We start from the raw sequence: 24,017 nt of genomic DNA, 5'->3' as shown, positions 1-24,017 counted from the left end.
CTTTTCAGGCAACCCTGTGTGCTTTGTTTTTTCTTTGTTAAAGAGTATCTTTAAAGGTCTTGAGAGAATGGACGTGAAGTGCTATTTCCATATCTTAAGTATGACTTAATCATTGGGCATCTGTCTTTCTGAGTTGTGGTTTGTGTTTATTACATGTCTGTAGTTGCAGTGTCATAATTTCTTTCCTGTTGCTGTGATAAAGCATCATGATGAACAAACAAGCAAGCAAAAGGCACTATGACAAAAACAATGTAAGGGAGAAAGGCTTTATTTTGGCTCACCATTTCAGAGGGATTGGTTCAATAGCTACGAGGGAAGCATAGCAGCAGGAGTGTGAGGCTGGCTGGCCACATTGTGTCAACAGTTTGGAAGCAGAGAGAGGACAGGAAGTCAGGCAAATTATAGATTCTTAAAGCCCACCCCCAGTGACATACTTCCTCCAGCAAGTCTTCACCTCCTAAAGGTTTTGCTACCTCTTCAAACAGCGCCACCTGCTGGGGACAAAGTATTCAAATATGGGAGCCTGTGGGGGACTTTTCTTACTCAAACTACAGCATGTTCTATGCCAGTAGCATAGAACCAGTGAAACTCATCATCATCCATGGTGGACAGCTTCTCACACTCAGGGAGAGATAAATATAAACTCATGCAGATCTTGAAGAGGGCTCCTGTAACTTTTGGCTGCCATAATCACATCCCTAACCTACAGGTATCAGGTGGATTCATAATAATGCGACCTTGAAAGGCTAATCAAAAGGCATTGACATTTTAAAGACTTCTCTACCCCAGGGAAGGATCCTGCTTCTGAAGAAGCTGGTCTGTGGGAGGGGAAGAGGCGAGGAGGTGAATGTCAGAGAAAAGGATAAAATGTTCTGTGGCTTGCTGAGCTGTGTGGGGAGCTGGTCCCTGAAGCCCCACGGGAAATGACAGCAAGCCCCACGGCAGCAGCTTTACTTGGGTCAGCGTGTGCCACCCACAGCAGGCTTGTGCGATCAAAGTCCCCCTAAGTAGCTGGGCTTGCAGAGCAGATTAAATGGAAGGCAGGTGTGTTCTGAGCGGGCTCCTCAGGGAGACACACTTGAGTTGACATCACCCTTCAGTCAGTGGGAGCTGGCCAGGTGTGACAGACGGGGAGGGAGGATTTGACAGAACGAGGATGAATTCTGGCATGAGCAGCTATTATTTTCATTGTTGTTTCAAGTCATAGAAACCCAAATCCACCTGCCTCAGACTGATGTGAATTTTACTTGAAAGAACATGGAGAGAAGGAAAAAAAATCAAAAGAGATTTAAAGCCATTTCTTTCCCTCTTGCAATGCACAATGCTTCACACAAAAATTCCATATAAAAAAAGCCCCGCTGTTAGTCTATTTCTGGGCACGAATTTCCTTCCTTCCCCCCATTTCCAGGAGCCATGCAGCTAAGAATAAGTTGTCAGGCAGTTTGGCTGTTATTACCTAATTCTGTCCTTCTTTATGCTGGCAATTTGGACTTTTATTGTTGCATTTCTAGTTGGAGATGTGTCATGTATTTCTTGTTGGCCGGGTGTACACACTGCTGTATTCTCAACCTTTTGTTCTGGCAACTTCATTACGCTTCCAATATCAATTAGAGCATTTGTTCCTTTCTGTCTTTGGCATCTCTAATTAAGAACTAAGCATCCTGGAACCACTTCTGCATATTTCTGGGCAAGCTTGGAGTGAGCCATCTCGAACCTGCATACCTCCCAGCTTCTCCCGGGAGCTGTGCACCTGTGCTTCCTTCCCACCCATTCTAGCAGTTGAATACCTGCTGCTCTCCTTCCGTAGACCGAGACCTGGGTAGATCTGCTAGCTGGTGCCTATGACTTGCGTGGATATATTTATTGTCTCCTAGGCATGTGCTTTCTGGGCATTCAGTGGGAAGGAAGGGAACCGAATGCCTTTTGGTACTTGACCTGAGTGTAACTAGTTGATGGGTGGAGCTATCAGCTTTGCTTTGGCATCCTCAAGAAACCCAGATTAATTGGAACAAACTTCTGAGTTCAACCAGGTCACACACATGTAAGATCCAGTCCCAGGTAGGGGTGGATCTAGGTACAGGGGTTATGTGGCAAGGCTAATGTCTACTTCTGCCATTTTTTCCCTAACAACTTTTCAGAGCAGTGATTGACATAGATGAAAGGTAAGTCTTTAAATGAAAATCTGATAGGCTTTACATTATGTTATAGCTATTATACCAATGGATTGATGCTATCTAAGTTAGTAACCATCACTATCACAGTTGGCTTTAACTGCTAGCCGGACCCAGCTTAGAAGCAGATAAAAGAGTCTCATTGAGGAATTGCCTCATCAGGTTGGCCTGTAAGCATGACTGTTAATCAAGTGTTAATGAAGCCCAGCCCACTGTGGGTGGCATCATTCCCTTGGCAAGTGGTCCTGGGCTGTGCATGAAAGCTAGCTGAGCGTGAAGCTGCAAGAAAGTGGCATCCGCTGTGCTTCTGCTGTGGGGGCTGCTGGTGTCTTAAAGAAATAAATGACTTAAACAGTGCACACAGATTGGGTCTGTATTGGGGTCAATAGTCGAGGGAGTGTCAACTTTAAAAGTTTGCGCTTTGGCATCGCAGGGAGGCACGTATGGGACTCTTCACCTTGGACCTGTTCTGCTGTCACTAGAGAATCTGTTGGGGACTTTACAGTGGAAAGAGCTGAAGTGCTTTTCCTTGGTAGCGTCTCTCTGCTGAGCTTCACTGACTTTTGTTGAATCCATAGCAGTTTTTGTCAGGTCTTGGAGTAAGCACAGCTCACCCTTCACTGTCCTAATGTCATGGACAGTCATAGAGGGAAGAGTCAGAAGTTGGTGCAGACCCATTCAGCACCTAGATGACGACTCATGTCAGTGGCCAGCATGTGTTTGAGTTTGTTACAGTGGCCCCCGTGGGAGGGTAGGATATCCTGTTTCACTCAGTGATGATTTTTCTCCCCGGAGGCAGACCTGGTGGACAGTAGGTTCTTCTAAGATTTTGTTGAAGGCACACACTACAAAAACATCTAGGAGTAATACCCCAAGAGACAAAGGTGGGTTGCTGCTCTCCCTTAATCTTCCTCCTCTTGGGGAGAAGGACTCTCCAGAATGTAGGTGGTATCTATAATAGCATGGCTGTGCTAGCCAAGCACACCTCATCGGAGGATTTCAACCTCTGAGGTGCTAGTTTAAAGCAGATGTGTGCGGGATGCTGCGGGGTTAGCGCGAGTGCTCAAGGGAATGCTTAGGGAACTGGGGTACCGGCCGTCTCAAATGTCAGCTTCTCTCCAGCATCATCAACGAGGCAGGTGCTTTTTGTGTGTCAGCTGCAGCCGAAATCTGTTCTGACTCTGATGATTTCACAGTATCTAGGACAAAATGTTCCATCTGACATCTCTTTTGGAATGATAGATGAGTTCCCTGAGGGCCACAGACATGTCTCAATTGTCACCTCCCAGCCCCAGCACCTTCCATGGTGCCTGGCAAACTCAGCGCGCTCAGTAAACGCTAAGGGGAAGGATGAGGTTTTGGCATTGCCACAGACAGCAGAGAGGTCCTGAGGGACTGCGGCATGGCCAGGTCTTTCCTTAGATCCACCGTTTTCCTCCCTGCTTCTCTCCTGAAAGTGCACACAAGCAAATGTGATCATAAGTCTGTGTTTGATGTCAGGAGGGTGTGGGAGAATGCTGGTTTATTGGCCTTGTGAGTACTTTTCCCTTAGATCGGAGGCTGTGTGATGAAGTGGGGACCTCGCTAACCTTTCTTCTCAGTGTATCTGGGTCACCTGTCACCATGACTGGCCTGTGCAGGTGTTCTCTGAACAGATTCCTAATGTGCTCTGGTGGGGAAAGCTACACGATATCATGGCTTGGGGAAGACAGCGACTCTTTAGAGTCCTTCGGAGGAGGGTTCTGAAAGGACCCCAACCACCATTCTCTGGGGGATTGTGGCATCAAACTGAGCCTTAGGCACTGGCCTTTTCTTCTTTTTCATTCTGTGTGTGGTGGGCTTATGGTGTATATGTGTGTATGCATGTTTTTGCATGTGTGTGGGTTCTCATGCATGTGTGTGCACATGCATTCAATGGCAGAGAGATCGATGTTGGGAGTCAGCCTCGGTCATCCCCCCACCTCATTCATTAAAGCTTCTTAATCAAATCTATCCCTTGACAGTGAGGCAAGCCTCTTTAACCAGCACACCCAAGTGGGTTTCTGGGGGACCAGCCCTGCAGTGCTTACACTTTACCATAGAGCCATCTCCCCAGACTCTTAGGCACCAACTTTGCATGAGATAAGAAGTAGCATCTATGGTGCACCGGGGTTCTTTATGACTATCAGTTCCTGCAGTACTTCAAACCCCTTGGGGCTGGACTGTTAAACTCCACACCCTACTGATGTGCAGCCATGTAGGGCAACTTTGAGGTGGGAGTAGAGCTGGGACTTGGGCCTTGGAGCTCTGACCACTGTATTAAAGAGAGTGCCCCAGTTTCTCGGGGAATGCAGCCCCTGCAAAGGCTTGTGACAGTGACTCCAGGCTTTTAATCCCCCTCCTACTCTGGACTGTCCTCAAATTGACTTCTGCCAAGCTTACCCTGAGAGGTTGCACTGTCTTTTATAGATGAAAATGTGTTCCTTTTCTCTTAACTATCTCAGATGTCCACAGGGAAACCAAAGACGTTAGGAACCAATGGCTGACAAGTTCTCTTCCTGCACGGGAAAGGTGATGACTTAAACAGGAGACAGCGAGACTCTCACGTCTCCCCCAGACACTCAGGGGATTCACTGCCAGTAACGCAGTGCCTTATTGATGCGTATCAGCAGACTGATATGGATTTTAGAAATGAATGCTGCCTTGTGCTGGTGGGAAGTATAAATTCTGCCTCAGCTGAAAGCATCGGGATGAGGGTCTTCAGAGAGCAGAGGGGTGGGCTCCACAGCCTCCCATTGGGTAGACAATGCTCCTTATTTCTATCATGTGGTCAAGATGATAAAGGTGGAGCCAGGGAAACTCGTGTTTTTTTTCACTACCAGCTTCTATGTTCTGGGGTGTATGTGTGTGTGTATGTGCAGGAGATAGGTATGCGTGTGTGTAGGACTGTGCTTGCAGGTGCCTGCATGTGTGTATGGCAGCCAGAGGTCAACCTCAGGTATCATTTCTCAGGTGTCACCCACCTTTAGGTTTCTTGTTTTCATTGCACGTGTGCATGTGCCCTGGTGCACATATGGAGGTTAGGGGATGCCTTGCAGGAGTTGGTTCTTTCTTTCCACCCTGTAGATCCTGGGGATCAAACTCAAGTAGTCAGCCTTGGCAGCCTGCATCTTTACCCCCTGAGCCATCTCACTGGTTCCAACAAGCCCTTTTAAAAATGCAAAGGCCTCTGGACCATGGTGGTGCATGCCTTTAATCCCAGCATTTGGGAGGTAGAGGCAGGTGGATCTCTGTGAGTTCAAGGCCAGCCTGGTCTACAAGAGCTAGTTCCAGGATAGGCTCCAAAGCTACAGGGAAACCTTATCTCACATGGTCCAAAGTGCCTTCCCTGATGGGAGTTGCCTTGGATGGTTTGGGTTAGGGAACACTTTCCATCATCAAAGTTTTCAAAAATGTCATTCCCAATGGCATATGCCCCTGAAAACATGGAGGCTAGTAAATCTATCGGAGCTATCCTGATAGTCCTGTGTCTAACCACCAGGATAACCTCATGCTGAGATGGCTACATTTGAAACCGTATGATAATGATGGGCTTCCATATTCTTTTGTTGGCTGAGCTCATGAGGACAAAACAGTGACCGAGGGTCCTACCGAATTTACTGGCTCTGACTTCAGAACCTGTACCATGGTTCTGCGAAGCGGGGTGAACCTGGCTCACAGGAGAAAGTGCATTGGCAAGGAAGTACAGTACAAGGCTGGAGACCGAGGCTCAGTTGGCAGAGGGCACCTCTGGCATTCATGATGTCTGGTTTTGCTGCTCAGCACATCACCAACTAGTGATAGCACACATGTCTCTGCAAGCCTGTCTGCAGCCCCACACTTGGGAGGTGGGTTCTGGAGAGTCAAAAGTTTAAGGTGTTGGTGCAGAACCACAGTTTTGACCTCAAGGTCAAAGAGAATAAGATAGTTTATTCTGGAGCCAAATATAAGCGACCATGGCCTGGGAACAGTCAAGTTTCTTCAAATGCTATGTTCCACAGGGCTATCCTACATGGAGTACTAGGTCAGTTTCGGCTGCATGAGACCTCATTTCAAACAAAACCTCCAGCCGGGCGGTGGTGGCGCACGCCTTTAATCCCAGCACTCGGGAGGCAGAGGCAGGCGGATCTCTGTGAGTTCGAGGCCAGCCTGGTCTACAAGAGCTAGTTCCAGGACAGGAACCAAAAGCTACGGAGAAACCCTGTCTCGAAAAATCAAAAAAAAAAAAAAAAACCTCCAACCAAGCACACATGATAATGCAGAATAAATAAAACCCATATTTAAAACATCTAGTAAAGGGGTGGGAGAGAAGGCACGGTGGTTAAAAGTACTGGCTGCTCTTGTAGAGAACCTGAGTTGGGTTCCCAGCACCCTCGCAACAGCTCACAAATGTCTGTAACTCCAGCACCAGGGGATTTGATGTCCTCTTTCGGTCTCAGTGAGCACTGCACATGCATGCTTTCTTTCTCCCTCCCTCTCTCCCTCCCTCCCTCCCTCCCTCCCTCCCTCCCTCTCTCCCTCCCTACTCCCTCTCTCAACACACACACACACACACACACACACACACACACACACACACACCATTTATTTGAAAATAAAGCAACCAAGTCCAGTGTCTGGCATAAAATATGCAGTTGATAATGCTGATGCTATTATGGTTTCTCTTTAACCATGAACTGTCTTCCAACCATCTATCATGTTTCCTACAGAAGGTCAAAAAGAAAAAGAGAAACAGGGCCCAAACTTGTACATTTCTTGTAAGGCTGCTGCAGGCCCTGCCTCACACTTTCATGTTGTTTAAAAGATGTCAAGAATATCACAAGTCTGACTTTGGGTCACTTGTCTCTCAGAGATGCATAGGGGGTAGGGGCCAGAATGGCCTTCTGTTACTCATGATTTCTGGCTGTCTTAGGAGTGCAAGGAAGCATCCTCTCCAAGCCTGTGAATCATGCAGCAATACCTCAGCATCACAAAGAGGCACTGGACACACACTCCTGTTTCAGAAATACTTACTAAATCCATGAATACTTTCCTTATTTTTCTTTAAGACAGACTCATACATTCCTACAGATCATCATTATTATTATTTTGGTCCTTTCATCAACTTTATAAAAGGCAGGAATGGGGAAACTTACATCTGTCAATCACTCTCCACCTGGGTCCTTTGCACTGACCTCTTCACTTACGGTTCACACTATCCCTTGAGATAGCAGCAGGGTCTCCCCCACTGCAGAGAGGAAGAGACAACATCTCTCTGATGTTGTGTTCACTGTCCCGGAGGGGTCAAATGACTCAGGAATCTGGAGCACAGGTTTGCCCCTGTGTGCTGCCCCCGTAAATGTGACCTGTGTAGAGTTTAGGGGATGTTGATAGGTTTTGAGGATTTATAATCAGGCGTGGGTACTTGTGGTATGAAGGGCATGGGAGGATTCGAGGGTACCATCACATGTATGGGTAAGGCCAGATGACCAGTGTGATGAAGAATGCTTTGGTTAATTAGAGCTGGAGAAGGTTTGAAACATTAGCCTTCTAGAAATACCCACAGCAGTGAGCATTCTGAACAGATGACAAAGTGAACAGAATGGAACCACCATAGGGCTATCATCCCATGCTAGTCTTCTGTAAAAGACAGGCAAGCACACAGAATAATACGTTGGAAGGACTAGGGATGTAGCTCAGGTGCTAGACTGCTTACTTTGTGTGCATGGGGCCCTGGCTTCCATCCCCAGTACTGCATAAATCAGACATGGCAGTGTACACCTCTAATTCCAGAACTCAGGAGGTGGAGGCAGAAGGACCAGATATTTAAGGTCCTCCTCAGCTACATAGTGAGCTTGAGGCCAGCCTGGAGTACGTGGAAACCTTGTCTTAAAAAAAAAAAACCAAACCAAATCAAAACACAACCTGGAGAGATAGGACAGAATATATCTTACTACCAACAACAGTGTCCCTTAGTTGAAGTCCATGGTGATGACACTTGTCCATTGAGACACAGACTGTGGATTAGTTGAAGAATCAGTGAACTCACTCCATCCGCAGATGCTCAGGGACCAGGTCTGTCAGGTGATCAACACAGCCAGCTGCAGCAATGAAGGCGCCTATGGCCCATGAAGGGACTTTCAGGTTCACATCTGCAGCATCAACCTTTTGTGGAGCTGCTGCAGTGAGTAAGGGCCGATGGACCCTGAGGGAGTCCAGAGCAACCCAGACAGGCAACTCCTCAGTTCTGCATCAGCATCGCACAGAGACACTTGCTCATTCATCCTCATTGTGGTTTAATTGGTTGAGCCACTGCTTTGCATGAATGGAACCTTGGGAGCCATCTTCAGCCCTGCATATATACCAGGCATGGTGGTACACGCCTGAGTCTCAGTGTTCAGGAGGTGGGCATTGAGTCAGCCTAGGTGTCCATCAACAGACAGAAGGGTAAAGAGATGTGATGTAGGCACATGCATGGAGATGTTTGGGTGTTGGGTATTCAACTCAGGACACTGCACAGGTTAGGCAAGTGCCTTACCATTGAGCTGCACCCCTAGCCACTACACGATGAGATTTTATTGTCCGTAATGGATATCCCTCAGGACTGGCTTGTGGACTGGCTCACACCCATCTCCTGTGAGCATTCGAGCAGGTGCTGTGATGTGCTGGGATAGCTAAGGACAATGTCCTCTGATCACAGGACCCTACCCTTTTTTCAGGTGTCTGAAGGAGAAACACTTCAGAGGAGATCTTTTAAGACAGGGAAGAGAACTTCAATATGTAATGGCTAGGGCTGCGCAGGACTGGTTCTGCCCCCATACTGTGGCTGCTGAAGTTAGCAGAACATGCATCCACAGCCAGACCCAACAGTGGTGGCTCTACCAGATGGCCCATAGAGTCGCAGACTGCCTGACTCCCTCTCCTCCACAAAGAAGGGGAGTTTGTGCATAGCAGAGCTTGGGCGAGAGATGGAGTGATTATTATCTGAGAAGAAGAGAGAAGTTTGCACAATGGGAACCAAAAATGAGGAAATGCCATGCGGTGCCTCTTGGCTCCCAGGGAGCACGGTGTCAGGAAATACTGTGCTGTGCCTCTTGGCTCCCAGGGAGCACGGTGTCCGTCCCCACTAATGAGAAAGCAGCTGGTTTGGAATTCTTACTCACTTAATTATATCAACATGGTGGACACCTTGTGGGCTGCCTTCCCAGGTTGCGATAATTACCCTTCCTTTTCTGATTTTTCTTTCTTTCTGATAATTACCTCCTCTCGCCTCTTCTCATACGTGCGAGTGGGCTGCCATGTTTACACGTGGAGCCAGCTGAGTTGGCCAATTCAACTCTCGGGGGATTTGAGATCAGTTAGTATTGGTTGCAACTGTTAATGGGTAAAGTGCCCATCACAGGGTGTGTGTTCTGGAACAAGGGAGGAAGAGTTAACCATTGTTCAAAGTGAGAGGTGGAAACTGGAGGGGACAGAGCTGAGGCAGGGGGACAGGGGCCATGCCCTTCTATTCCTAGGCTCCAGTTCAAGCCTGTGGTTTGAGCAGAATCTAGTAATCGTGAGGAAGCTCTCCTATTCTTGCAAGAGGTTCTGTCCTTTGTCACAAAAGAGCCCTAAGTGGGCTGAGGAGATCTGGTTTAATCCCCAGAGCCCATGTAAGGAAGTTAGCAGGATTGCACATACTTGTAACCCTACAGCTTGGAACGTGGAGACAAGTGGATCCCCAGGGGCTCACAAGCCAGCCAGACTTAGAGTGTGTGTATGTGTGATCATGGGCGTGCATGCATGTGCGCACATACACACAGAAAGAGAGAAACAGACAGAGATAGACAGTGAGACATAGAGACACACAGAGACAGTGGGGGGCAATACAATGGTGGTAATATTTAGGGACAGAGTAAATATGCAACAGATGAGGGCCTGGAATAAGAGAACTAAGTCAAAGAGCTCTTTGGAAATCTTTCCAGTGGCTGTGAACCTAGACCTCTATCTGCCTTTTGGCAACAGTGGACAAACTTGGCCCTGCTGGGTCTTTGAGCCGAGTCCTTCCTATGATGCCCTGAAGCAGGTGGTGGGTAGATTGCTGTCTGTGTTGGCTTTTCCCCTTTAAGACTGGAGAGGAAAACTCTCGGCCCTTGAGGCTGACCTTATCTTCACAGTTCTCTCTTTGTATGAGTACGTGTGTGCTCATGCGTATGCGGGTGCAATGCATATGTGTGTCAGAGTGTAGGGAGGCCAGAGGACAGCCGTAGGTGTTGTTCATCCTCTGCTGCCATGGACCCTGTTTTTAGTTTGTCCATTTTGGAGGCAGTCTCTCACAGAACCTAGAACTCCATGATTCAACTAGGTTGACTGACCTCTGAGGCCCAAGGATTTGCCTGTCTCCACCTCTGTGATTATGCATGTATGTTGGTTGGTTCACTTGGCTTAAAAAAAAAAAAGATGAGAGGGATTTACTCTTGCTTTTATGCAAGCAAACTACCAACCTAGGCATCTGTCTGACTCATAGGTTTCTTTTCCTAAAACCAGATGATAACAAAAGCGTAAGCAGTTTTGAAATGTTTTAAAGAAACAAACCCGGAAAAGGGTTCTGTCTCACTCCCTTCCTTCTTTCTTCCCTTTTTCCCTCTGTCTCCCTCTCCCCTTTCTTCCCTCTCTCCCTCCTTCCCTCTATTCATACCCCCCACTCTCTGATGTAGCCCAGGCTGCCCTCAAACTTGTGACAATCCTCCTTTCTCAGTTTCCTAAATGTGGGTGATTATAGGCATGCATGCGCCAGAAGCCTGATCCTGATTCTCTCTTTATCCCTTGACCTACACATACAGGAGTAAGGGTCTCTGAATGGTGCAATGTCAAGTGGGAGGACACAGGATCAGAAAGAAGGAAGACAAAAGCAATAACTGGGACTAGGAAGTTTTGCATAAGCTGATAACTTAGGCCAAGCCATCTGGGAGAGACTTGTTAGGAAGGGGCCTGCAGCACAGGTGTGGGTCAGGAAGTCAAGGTGCTTGGGGTGTGTGCATAAATTAGTCACATAAAAGCAAAGTTTCTGAGTAAATTAAGTATCTTCTAGAGGGATTGTGGGGAGCCAGATCAACCCAAGACTTTCACAGAGGCTCTTATGAAAGGACAAAGGGAACTTTGTTTCTGTGTCCTTTGTCCGGGAGCAGACATAACAAGACCGGTGTGAGGATGAATAGTCAAGGCTGCAATTCTGGGATTCCAACTCTTCTCCCTGGGCTGTGGCAGTTCTTACACAGTTGTTTCTAAGGTATCCCATGTTCTCTTTCCAACATTGTCTTAGTTAGCTCTCTGCTGACCTTGGTCTTCACAACCTCTGCAATAGTATATATGATGCTGTACTTCTTAATAAACTTGCTGGGATGGAATGCACAAATGAAAAATCATACAGACAAGCACTTTGCGTGGGGCCACAGGCCTAGCCTCATGGAGTCCTCATAAGGGGCGTCTGTGTTCGGGATCATGCCTGTATGGAGAGTAGGGATGGGCCTTGCTGAGCGTGATGTGGGCAATGCTTTTTCTAGAGGTAAGTGATGGAAATCACCTTCTTTCCTCCATGGTGAGGGCAGGAGCAGTGAGTCCTCTTAGATCTCAAGTCACTATGAGCAGCAACCCCATCTTGTTCTTTCTTTGGAATAGACACAGCCAGCCAGGCCCAAGCCCATGAGTACCATATGTCATTAGCGTTGCACCAGGCACCTTCACAGCTCAGCTGGATCTCCTCAACACAGGTCCCAGACTTTCTCTGTCTCTAGAGCCTTGCTTAGAGCCCAGTGAAGCAGTGATGACCCTGAGATGGCTCTGGATTTTAGTTTCAGATATGTTGTGAACTCCTTGTGCTTCTAAAATGGCATGATAGTCAACTTTAGCCGTCAACTGGCACAAACTGGAATCACCTATGAAGAGAATCTCAATGAGGGATTGCTCAGATCAGTTTGGCTGGGGGGCATGCGGTTGTCTCAGTTGAAGTGGTAAGACCACCCTTGCATGTGAGCTAAGTGGTAGGGACTATTCGGTGGTTTGACCTCTGAACTATGTAAAAATGAAGCAAGCAAGTGAATACATACACATTCCTTCCTCTCTGTTCTTCTGTGACTGTGATGTGATCAGCTGTCTCATGCTCCAGACACTGTGACCTACTGACAGCAATGGTCTGTAGCCTGGAATTGTGAATGAAATAAACTCTTCCCTCCTACACTGCTTTTTGTCAGCCTGTTTTATCATAGCAATGGATGGGGACTCATCCTCTCTGGCCACATTCTCCACAGTGTGGGTACAACCTGCGTCTGAGGCCCAGGAACACCAGAGAATGCAGCCCTAGGTTTCCAATAAACAAAAAAGCACAAGGAAGAAACAGTAGTGATTGCAGCTGGGAGAGCCACGAGGCAGATACTCTGCGGCTAACAATAGAGATATCTGAAGCCACAGCAGAGAAGACTTGAGAAAATAAACCCCGGGAGATGGGCTCACATTCTAATTTTGAGGGAGGGGAGAGGACTCTGAAGCCCTTCGTGCCCTGAGCATGACATTAACATCTCAGACCAAGTCCAGTCTTTGGGTAGATTAGTAAACCTCATCACCAAAGGCTTCAAGGGGCAGGTATGCCCATTGCTGATTAGAACAAAGAATTCATCTCCTCATTCTTTGCATGAGTTTGAACATATCCATCCTTAAATGAAAAGTCCAAAACACATGAAAAATATCCCAGAGGAGGATATTAAATGTTTATAATTAGATTAGTTGACTCAGATTGTGGAATTTTCAGACAAGAGTGTAGGATAACTGTGATCGACATGTTAAAAGCTAGAATGGAGATGATAGACAACATAAATGAATAGATGGGTAATTTTTAGCAGAGATTAAAATCATAAGAAAAAATAACACAGGAATACTAGAAATAAAAATGCACAGCAGCATCGGTTTTGATTTTTAAAAAGATTTATTTTCAGTTTTATTTGTGTATGTGTGTGCGCGCTCACGTGAGTGTAATGCCTATGGAGGCCACAAGGGGTCATCAGGTTCCATGGAGCTGAGAACTGAATTCAGGTCCTGTAAAAGAGCAACACATGCTCAACACGGAGCCATCTCTCTAGAACCAGATCTCCATGTTTGCATGTATGAACTTCTCACCAGGGTAGTTAGAGCTAAGGGAAGAATCAATGAAGTGGAATGTGTCAAGAGAAATTACCCCAACTGAATCACCAAGCGAGTAAGAGTGTAAGAGAAACCATCTAGCAAGAGAGAGGGAGGGGAAAGGGGGAGTGGAGGGAGAAGCATTTGCTGTGTGGTGGCATTAAGTGATCGTGTATATGTGTGTGTGTGTGTGTGTGTGTGTGTGTGTGTGTAAAGCCAAATAATGGGGTTACAGAAATGTTTGAAAACAAAATAGCTAAAATTACAAAGATACCAAACTTTGAATCTGAGATGTTGCATACCACAAAGAAGAAAAACACACACAAAGCTTATGCTAGGTATATGACTTCAAAGCTGAAAAACCCTGTGGGTGTTTTAGCAGGGTGTCAGTGACAGCTGGCTTGCTGTGGCGAATCCGCAGCCTTGATTTTCATGACCTGCCATCTAAAATCAATGCTCTCTTTAGTGAGCACTCATCCTGTGGCCAGTGGAGTAGTGTATACTTTGCTTCTCTATAGTTCTGATGAGTTCACACGGGTTGGTGGTGCTGGTTTGGGTCATCTTTGCCTACTGATTTTCATTACTGAGAAATGTGTGTTAGATGTCATAGCCAGTGGTGTAACTGCTTTCTCCATTAGCTTTAGTATCTTATACACTGAAGCTCTGCCCATATATACCTATGTATTTGGAAAAATGTAACCATGGTCCTTATATGTGTGTTGTTTATATGTTTAACATGGGTGTGTACACATATGCATCTGGGTATATGTACATGCATGTAGAGATGAGGTCATTATCAGGGGTCTTCCTCAGTAATTCTCCACCGTATTTTTTGAGGTAGGGTCTTGGGGATTCTCCTGTCTGTTACTCCTCAGTGCTACCATCACAAATATTCCACACTTCTGTGAGGGTCTGGGGGTCAGAACTCTGGTTCTCACGCTTCTGTGGCAGGTACTTCATTAACTGAGCCATCTCCCAGGTTCCTTGTTCTTTATGTAGCATCTCTTCTTATCTCCTTGTTAGGGATTCATACAGACTTTGAAATTTAGGATCTCTCTCTCTCTCCATCTATCATTATTGTCCCCATGCTTTTATAATTTATGATGAGTTTCTTGTACAGAGTATATGCTTGGACCTGGGTTTTAGAAAACAGCTTGGTGATCTATATATTAATTTATGCCCATAAATTATTCATATTTGGAATTATTATCTGTAGGATTAGATTGCAAGGTGCTGTCCTGCTGTTATCTATTTTCCTATCTGCTCTCTGCTTCTCTTCCCCATTTCTGCTGCCCATCTGGCCAGTTGAACACTTCTTCTCAACTTGTGAGCTTGTTGTTTTTTATCTTTTTATAAATTAAATATTTATGCTGAGGACATGGCTCAGTGACAGAATGCATGCTCAGCACATGCAAAAATCTGGATTCCATCCTCAGCATTGAGATATTTTAAAAAAATTAAAACACCTGTTGTTTTATATGTTTCCACCACAGCTGGTATTTGCAATATGTGTCAAAGAATCCAAATTCACCTTTGGGTAAATACTGCTTTAGACGTATTAATATATAGCCTGTGAAATCTTATGTTTCCAATTACTCCTTCCCATCTGCTCCATCTTGCCATCTATTTTATATTTGCTTCAGATGTGAACATATATTACTATTATTTTTATGTTAAAGAGCAATTACGATTCTGAAAAATGTTAATTTTAGTGTTGTTTAGATTACTCCATTCCTCGTGCTCTTATTTCTGTGTATAGATTGAATTTCTGACTCATTTTTTCTTCTCCTTAGATGTTTATTCCTTAGCATCCTTTTTCACAGTCTTCTACTTTTTAATTTTTAGTTTTCTGTATATGTGTATGTGTGTTTCCCCGTGTGTGCAATGCCCAAGAAAACCAGGGGGAGGCGACAAATTCTGCTGGAGCAATAGGTGGTTGTGAGCCACAGGGCATGGGATCTTGGATACAAATTCAGATCTTCTGTAAAAACAGGATGCATTCTTAATCGCTGTACAGCTCTGTGGCCTTACTTGAACATTTTTTCAGTTAGTTCAATTTGTTAACGATTCCATTAGTTTTTGTCTGGTAAAAATACTTTAGAAAACTTTGTCTTTGATAGGCTTTTCCCCTGAGCATAGAGTTATAATGGAACAGTTATTTGTTTCAGAAGTGAGCTGTTGCCATCCTGCCTGTTTTGCAGCATCTATGATTTCCAGTCTAACCACATTGGCACCCTGTCTTCATTTTCTGTTATTTTCTTTGTTTTATTTTTTCTTTCAAGCCCTTTCTGTGACCAAGTTCTTCTTCTTCTTCTTCTTCTTCTTCTTCTTCTTCTTCTTCTTCTTCTCTCCTCCTCCTCCTCCTCCTCCTCCTCCTCCTCCTCCTCCTCCTCCTCCTCCTCCTCCTCCTCCTTCTCCTCCTTTTCCTTCTTCTTGTGATTCTTTAAATTAAGCATCTCTCCCAGGCCAGCTTGTAAATCCCATGAGGATGGAGAGTGTGTCTGGCCTTGCTCGGTGTTCAGCACCTAGGATAGCTCCCAGGTTTCAGCAATGCTAAGGGTCTGTTAAACAAAGGGACTTTTTATTCCTATTCTACAGACGAGGTGCCTCAGGCAGAGAAAGGTTATATGGTAGCAGAACACACTGGGCTTCCTAACTTGGCTTCTGAGAGACATCATGAATGCGTGACAGGACTAGAGATTTTAGGTTCCTCAGGGCCATTCTTGAAGGGTCTTAACTCTAGAGACTCAGAGGGAGCATGTTCAGCATGGTAAGAGGAAGAACAGATAAGACTTAGGTTGCTGGGCCTCAGACTGTGGTACTGATCTCACAGTAGCCCCTCCCTGGACGTGAAGGTTTCCTGAAAGAGTACTAAGGTGATAAATTATACATGGAATCCTGCTCTGATGTGGAAGAATAAATGTTGAGGAAAAATAATCTTTCTGCAGTTATAGCTATAAACTCAGGACAATTTTTATTTTTGTGACAAGGACTTAGAATGTAGCTCTTGCTGACCTGGAACTTGCTATGTCAACTGGACTGGTTAGAACAGAATCTTTAAACACTTTCTTGTGGGGAAGCAAATTCTAGAATAACTTGAGGGAAGTGAGAAGCCCTCTTTAGTGTCCTTCCCCAGTGGACCTTGCCCTGGGAACCCATATGATTATAGTATTACTTGGAAGAAGCTGATTAACTGTTGTTGAACCTCCTCTATGACTTTGGATGGAAGGATCCAAAGGAAAGCTTGGGGCCACCATATAGCAAGGACTGAACTTGAAATCGTGATAGAAGAAAGCAGGGACAAGAATGTGTATCCTGATTCCATCTGTATATTCTAGAAAGCAAAAGCCAATCTATAATAATTAAGGCACTTGCTACCAAGCCTAACAACTGAGCTTGATCTCCAGGACCCCATGGTGGAAGGAGAGAGCTGACCCTTTCAAGTTGTCTTTTCCCTCCCAAATGTGTGTGTGCACACACGTTAAAAGCAACTTAAAAATTAAAGATAAATAAATAAATACCCTCTGAATCCCTGCTGCATCTTAGTGGATTTTGCAACATGCAGTAAGACCTACAAAGTGTTTAGTTTCTATGACAACTTATCCTCTGCCTGTTTAAATCTGGAATCTCTAGATTTTCTTGTTCAGCTTGGTAAAAGGCGCCCTCTTTGATCCTGTGGTGTAGGCACAGTCTTTGGGTTGGGAAAGGTCACAGCAGACTACCCATTGCCTCTTCCCTGTTCACAGCCTGATGGGCCAATAACAGGCTGGATGCAGCATAGGAGATCCAGTCTGCATCCCTCCTGCTGTTCCAAATGGAGAATGATATGAGCAACTCCCAAAATCCCCTGAGGAGCCATCCCCATATCTCAGGGTTCCGTTTTGTGTCTTTTATCCCGAGATAATGGAGTTGCAGAAGTGTAATAACTTGACAGTAAAAATATTAACCTCTAAAGGCAGATTTCCTGAGATGACATTTTACAAACTGTTTTACACACATTGGAAGATGAACATGACATGGCTTAGCCTTTTTTCCACCTTCTGCTCCTGGCCTCTGCTCTTCTTATATGAGGATGGATAGGATTTGGTTCTCAGTGCTCCCCTTGGGCCTCAGAGAGTCCTAAAGTTTTAATTTAGGTGAATGATGGGGACTGGAGAGTCGACTGAGCAGTTAAGAGCATTTGCTCTTCTTGCAGAGGACTTGAGTTCAGGTCCCAGCACTCACAAGACAGTGAGTCACCTTCTGTGACTCCAGTTCCAGGGGATCTGATGCCCTCTTCTGGCCTCTGAAGGCACTGCACCCACATGGTGCATCCCCCCCCATCCCCATGCATGCAGGCAAAACACCCATACATGTAATTTTTTTTTTTTTAGCTAAATGAATGATGGGAGTGGGAATTTGGGTTTTATACTGTTATGTTTTCTCTACCTAACAGGTAGTTGCAATATCAGTTCCTAGTCAAAGGAACACACTGAGCATTGGAATTCCCAGGTCACAAGTGTTTATCAGCATCAAGCCCTGTGTCTTTTACTGATCTGCTTCCATCCACAATGTATTGAATAAATTCCATTTATTTTTATCATATCATGTGTGTGTGTATGTGTGCGAGTGTGCATGTGTGCATGCATGTGTGTGCTTGAGTATAGGTGTGTACAGGTACATACACACCATTCCTCAGGTGCTATCTAACTTGTTTTTGAGACAAGGTCTCTCTTTGGCCTGGGACTTGACAAGGAGACTAGACTTGGCTCTCAGTTCCTCCTGTCTGCACTTTCTCCACACTGGGGTTATCAGCATACGTCACAAATGCTTTTATTATTTTATTATAGTTTTAATTGTGGGTTCTGTGCTGGAACTCACTTCCTCACCCTTGGCTTGCAAGTGCTGTAGGACTAAGTTGACTCCTCAGGCCGACTTTCATGTTTCTTCATGGCTTAGCAGGAGAACCTTGCTGAGTCACCCACCGATCCTTCTTACCTAGGCACCCATTACTATTGGCATCCTGGATGGAAGGGATGCCAGGGGCAACAGCTGGGATGTAGTCATGCCCTGAGCATCCTCCGTGTCCTCTGCTGTGTTGGGGACAGACATGGAGCAGTGCATGTATGTCCCTGCAAAACCACCAAGGGCGTATTGAGAGTGTTTATCATTGTGAAGTAAATGCAAGTGCCCAGCTTGGCAGCAGTTACCTTCACCTGCTGAGCCACACTGTTCTTCCCCCTGCCTCATTTGAGACAGCCTCTCACTGGCTTGGAACTTGCCAAGTAGGCTAGTCTGACTGGCCAGCAAGCCCCATGAATCCACCCTCTAGCCCATCTTCCTTTTCATGTTGTAAACTGTAGGTTCTAGGAATTGATCTTGGGTCTTCATTCTTGTAAGACAGGTGCTTTCCTGACTGACCCATTTTCTCAACCAAGTGATTTGCATTCTGAAGACAGAAGTTCCTAGAGCCAACATGTCCCTGATGGTTAGATGCAGTCAGAGTGAGATGAGCTGGGATTTCTTGTGGGTGTGAGCCAGCTGACCAGGAAGGGTCAGGGATTACTCGCAAACACAGGAACGGTGATGTCTGAATTCTAGGAAAGTGTATTGGGGAAGTTCTAGGGATGGATGACCAACCTTTGAGGCAGGAAGAAGGTAACAGTTAAACTGTCTGGTGTCTGGTTTGGCTTGACTGAAGGTAGGACGCCATGTTCTCGGCAGAGTGAAGAGAGTCCAGGGAAGATCATGACCTCATGAAACTCCCCTTTCCCCAGCTCAGTGCTCTTGCAGAAAGGGAGGGCTTTTATTTGTATTTGGCTTCCACCCCTTCCTGAGAATCTAATGACTAGAAGTCAGATTCTGCACCAAGGGCACTATAGAATTTAAGAGCGTGGTCCTCCGTCCTGTGCCCTGCTCTAAATGGAAGTCTTGTTCCAATTGTTCTCTTCATGGTTGTGGGCTCAACAGCACATGCTTAAGCCTTACCAACAAGTCCTGAGAGACAGCCAGCTTTGGGGCTCATTGCTGTATTTCCCCCTTTAAAAAAGCAAAGAGAAGTCTAGAAAAGAGTACTCATTTACTGAAGTTGAGAAGCTAAGAGAAATGGCCCTGTTTTAACCCTTCATTGGGATGATAACTTCAAAAGAGACATCAGATTCTTCTGTCATTGCTCTTTTAATAGTGTTCTTTTAGTTGTACAGATTTGTGGGTGAGTGTATGATAATTCCATACTTGTGTGAAGTGTGTAATGGTCAAATGAAGGCTTCTAGCATTTCCACCTCCTTAAACATTTGAAAAATTAATTCACGCCAGGCGGTGGTGGCTCATGTCTTTAATCCCAGCACTTGGGAGGCAGAGGCAGGTGGATCTCTGTGAGTTTGAGGCTAGCCTGGTCTACAGAGAGAGTTCCAGGACAGCCAAGGCTACACTGAGAAACCCTGTCTCAAAAAAAAACCCCAACAATAACAAATAAATAAATTCACGCATAATGGTTGTGTGCATGTGTGTGTGTGTGTGCGTGGTGGGGTAGGCTACCCCAATACAAATCTGATAACCCAATTTGTATTTTCTTATCATTGCCCTGTGGTTGGAGCCTGCAAGGTCCCCTGATTTGGATACTCATAAAATATATAATAGGTTATTTGAACTACAATACTTCAGCTGTTCTGCCATGTTTAACCTCCCATCATCCCTGTCTCTGAGCAGCTGGAGCCAGCTCTGAGGTCCTTTTACTGCTGGGTCAGACTATAACCATCTAAGGTCCCCTTCTCTCTGTGATCTCCTACTCTGAACAGCAAATCTATCCTAAACCGATGTGGGGCATTTGGAGGGATTTCATTATAGTTGGGTTTTTAAGTCCCTGTTTATTTTAGATATCATTCCTTTGACAGAGTAATAATTTGCAAATAGGGACCAGGGAGATGGATGAGTTGGCAAAGTGCTTACCCCATAAGCACAAGGACCTGAGTTCAATCCTCAGCATCCAGAGAGAAAAACCAGGTGTAGTGGTGTATGCTTGTGATTTAAACTCTGGGGAGGCAGAGACGGGAGGATACCAGGGGCTCAATGGCTAGCCAGTCTTGCCCAATCAGTGAGCTCTCCAGTCACACACACACACACACACACACGCACACACAGATACACACATACACGTGCACATGCACGAATGCACAAATGCACACACACACACACACACACACACACACACACACACACACACACACGTAGTTTGCACCTCTGACCACATTGATTTTCTTAGGCTTCTTAATCTCTCCAATGAAACCACAGGTCCTCATTGTCTATAATTTGCTGTGGTTCCCAGCCTTGACTCCTCAGCCCCTCCCTTGAACTTTACACAAAGACACTTTCCCGATGGAGGACAAGACCACAGCATCTTATTTGCTCACCCAGGAGATGGGAAGCGGAGCAGGGAGCTGACATGTTTATCAAGACCTGGCCACGGAAGTGAGTGAACTAGAGCACCTCCGAGTACCGAGAGAGAGAGACCGCTGTGTGATGCTACCGCCTTCTCTCCAGTTTTTGGAACTGCAGGTTATGGTCTGCAGGATGGATTCCATCCGTGTTTCTAGTGCATTCTATGAACACTCCGCCTACCAGGGTTTTAATCTAGAGCACAGCCCTTTTGATCTTTTTTTCAGATGTTCCACTTTATGGCCAGAACAAAGCATTTTCTTAGTAACATTAAAACCTTTGATGCATCTTCAAATGTGGTATGAGAGTGGAATAAGATACACCTGGGGCTCAACTAGTGGTGGTTTGAGCACATTAGAAAAGGTAAGGTAAGGAAAACAGCGCACTCCCTAAAGGCAGCTGAGGTTACAGAACTCCTTTAAATTATGTTTATGGTTTAACTTGACAGTATTTCCTAACGCAAAGCGGCTTTCCTGGAGTCTGTCTATCAGTTATTTGTCACTAACGAGTGCCTACAAATTACTCTTTGTCCCCGTCCTGCTCTTCTGGTGCCTTATAAATCAGAGCTGTCAAGGCGTGTGAACTTCTGCTGGTGTCAAGGTGTGTGTATGGTGTGTCTCTTGCCAATGTGTCTCCGTGTTCTCGCCCTCTCTCCCAAGGTCTCCAACACCTGCGATGCCATCTTTGTGAATGGGAAGGAGATGAAGAGCAAAGTGGGTACCATCGTGAACTTCACCCACCAGCACTTCACCTCCCAGGTGGAGGTCACCGTCTGGGTGCCCCGCCTGCCGCTGCAGATAGAGATCTCAGACACAGAGCTGAGCCAGATCAAGGGCTGGAGGATCCCGGTGGCCTCCAACAGGAGGTGAGTTAGAGGCTGCTGGGGTCCAGGTGTCTGTGGGAGGCAACATCTGAGGTGTGCTGCCATGGACTGGGTTTGGCTTCCAGCAGTGTTTGACAGTGCCCTGGACTCAGGCCCCTGTGGATCTGACTTGGATAATTACTAGCAGTTGAACATGAGGAAATAACATCAAAGGTAATAGTAGCAATAGCAGTGGTGATGCTGGTAGCCTCGCAGAACAGTTTCTGGGATGCAGGAGGGTGATGTGAGATCTAAGAGGTACCTACACAAAGCCTGGCACTCAGAAAATAACTACTTCCCACTGTCCAAAATGACTGTTTGCTTGTCATTTATTTCTCTTTCCTCACTGCCAGTCATCACTCATGGAGTGAGGTATCATGTGGATAAGATTGCATGATTAGAAATGAAACTGCCTGGATGTTAGCCTTGCTTTCTCCAAGGTACAGCCCTGGCCTGGTGACTTCACCTGTTTGTTCTCTAGTTCCCACAATTATAAACTGGGAGCAACAATGTTTCAAGAAGTCTGAAGAGTCTGGAGAAATGATGTGTGTTGTGTGTGTAGCAGGGTGGCTAGCATCAAACTCCCCATCTGCTGCTCATTTAGATGTAAGGGGTTTGAATGGGAGTGTCCCCCACATGAATGAGACTGTCCCCCATAGGCTCATGTGTTTAAACACTAGGTCCCCAGCAGGTGGCGCTGTTTTGGAAGTTTATGAAACCTTTAGGAGGCTGAGTCTTTCTGGGGGAAAGTATATCCCTGGGGGAGCTTTGAGAGTGTACCCCACTTCCTGTTCTTAGTCTACTCCGCTTCCTGAGTATGTGTACAATCTAATCGACCATTTTCCTTTTAGTCCTTGTGGCCATGCCTTTCTCACCATGATGGACTATATCCCACAGGAACTGGGAGACGAAAATCAACCCTTTCTTCCCTAAGTTGCTTTTCCTCAGGGTATTTTATGGCAGCAACGGAAATGAAATTAAAAATCCAGTCAAGTGTTAAATCTGGTGCTGTGCCAAGGAGACTTCACAGATGCAATTACAGCCAGCCACCAATCTATCTTAGGATGTGGGGATGATCCAGGAAGGCCAGATCCATCAGATGAGGCCCTTAATGTAGGGCCTCCCCTCCTGCTGATGGTAGAAGGACATTGGAGAGGTTGGAGCAGGGTGAGGATCACTTGACAGAGTGATGGCTGGCCTTGAAGATGGATGAAATATTGCACCATAGAAAGCGATGGAGCCTGTAGGATGCAGGAACCCTTCATGATGAGCACAGGTCATTGTAGGAAATTTTCTAACTGTAGACACTGATCACTACATGTAACACCTTAACCACCCTGGCTGTCTAGACATGAATGCTTCCCATCCCAGCAGCTTCAGGTAAGAGCCTGGCTGACATCTTGACTTCAGTTTCTGAGTCTACGCAGAACTCCCCCATTTGAGCCTGGTTGGACTGTGACTCACAGACCTGCAAGCAAGCCAATGGATGGTGTTTTGAAACTGTAAGATTTATGGACATTCTGTTACACCACAAAGGAAGAAAGTAACCCATATATTGTTACCCGCTTTGGAGTGCAGCTGTAACACCTCAGGGAGGGAGTCTTTGAAGCAGACAGTGGGCGGAGGGTGCAAGTATCTGGAGAAACACCTTGGCCTTTGGCAGACTCTTCATAGACTCATGGGTGGCGAAGGTGTTGACAATGAGCTCGATTGCACGGAGCATTGTGGGAAAGCTCCCATCACCCGGTTGGAGATAGAAATCATCCTCAACAAAAGTGAGCTTAGAAAACAGCCCTGGTGAGTGTGCAGAGCGTGTGGGGGAACATAGATCCTCCTTTGGCCGCTACAGAATGCCAGAGTGCCGTGCCCGGTAGTTACATGGAAAACAAGTAAAGCTAGCCGTGGAGCTGAGATTTCCAGGCAAAGCGTTAAATGTGTGCCCCGGATTCTCCTTGCTTCTTACAGTTAAATTCGAGAAGAGAGATAAATAGAGGCGAGGGCTGTGGAACAGAAGAGAACAGATACCCAATGGTGTTGAAGCAATCAACTTTTCCAGATGACGAGTGATGGGAAACCTTAGACATGCTTTGAAACATAGACTTGGGTACCACGAAGGCCCAGCACTAGGCTCCAGGCTCCTTCTCTGAAACATGAAGGGTCAGCACAGTGAAGTGGTACCACCTGCATGACTAACACCTTCCACCTGTTTCCCTGAACATGGAGGGGCATATTACCCCTTGAGAAAAATCAGCAGGGATGAAATAGGAGTGAGGATAATCAGGAACAGCACTGAGACCACAACACCATTGATGGCTTCTAAACTCCAAAACACCGTTGAAGCTGGAACCCGTGTGCCAAACCGGAACAAATGTAACTGAAGTGGATTCCTAGCAGCATCAGTGTGTGTGTGTGTGTGTGTG

The 24,017-nt window shown here is 46.0% G+C and overlaps 1 protein-coding gene across 1 annotated transcript in view; it reads left to right on the top strand.

Annotated features, from left to right (window-relative positions):
- The window catches only part of Tmem132b (transmembrane protein 132B), a 280,822-nt gene that overhangs the window by 249,388 nt on the left and 7,417 nt on the right, over positions 1 to 24,017 (top strand). Inside the window, exon 6 of the mRNA XM_041648242.1 lies at positions 21,395 to 21,600. Within this exon, the coding sequence (XP_041504176.1) occupies positions 21,395 to 21,600 (206 nt within the window). The remainder of the gene's footprint in view (positions 1 to 21,394; positions 21,601 to 24,017) is intronic.

This window comes from Microtus oregoni, unplaced genomic scaffold (genome assembly GCF_018167655.1).
Source record: "Microtus oregoni isolate MIOR12 unplaced genomic scaffold, Mior012 000003F_ref0000135, whole genome shotgun sequence".
Classification (NCBI taxonomy): domain Eukaryota; kingdom Metazoa; phylum Chordata; class Mammalia; order Rodentia; family Cricetidae; genus Microtus; species Microtus oregoni.
This window is presented reverse-complemented; position numbering and strand designations above follow the sequence as displayed.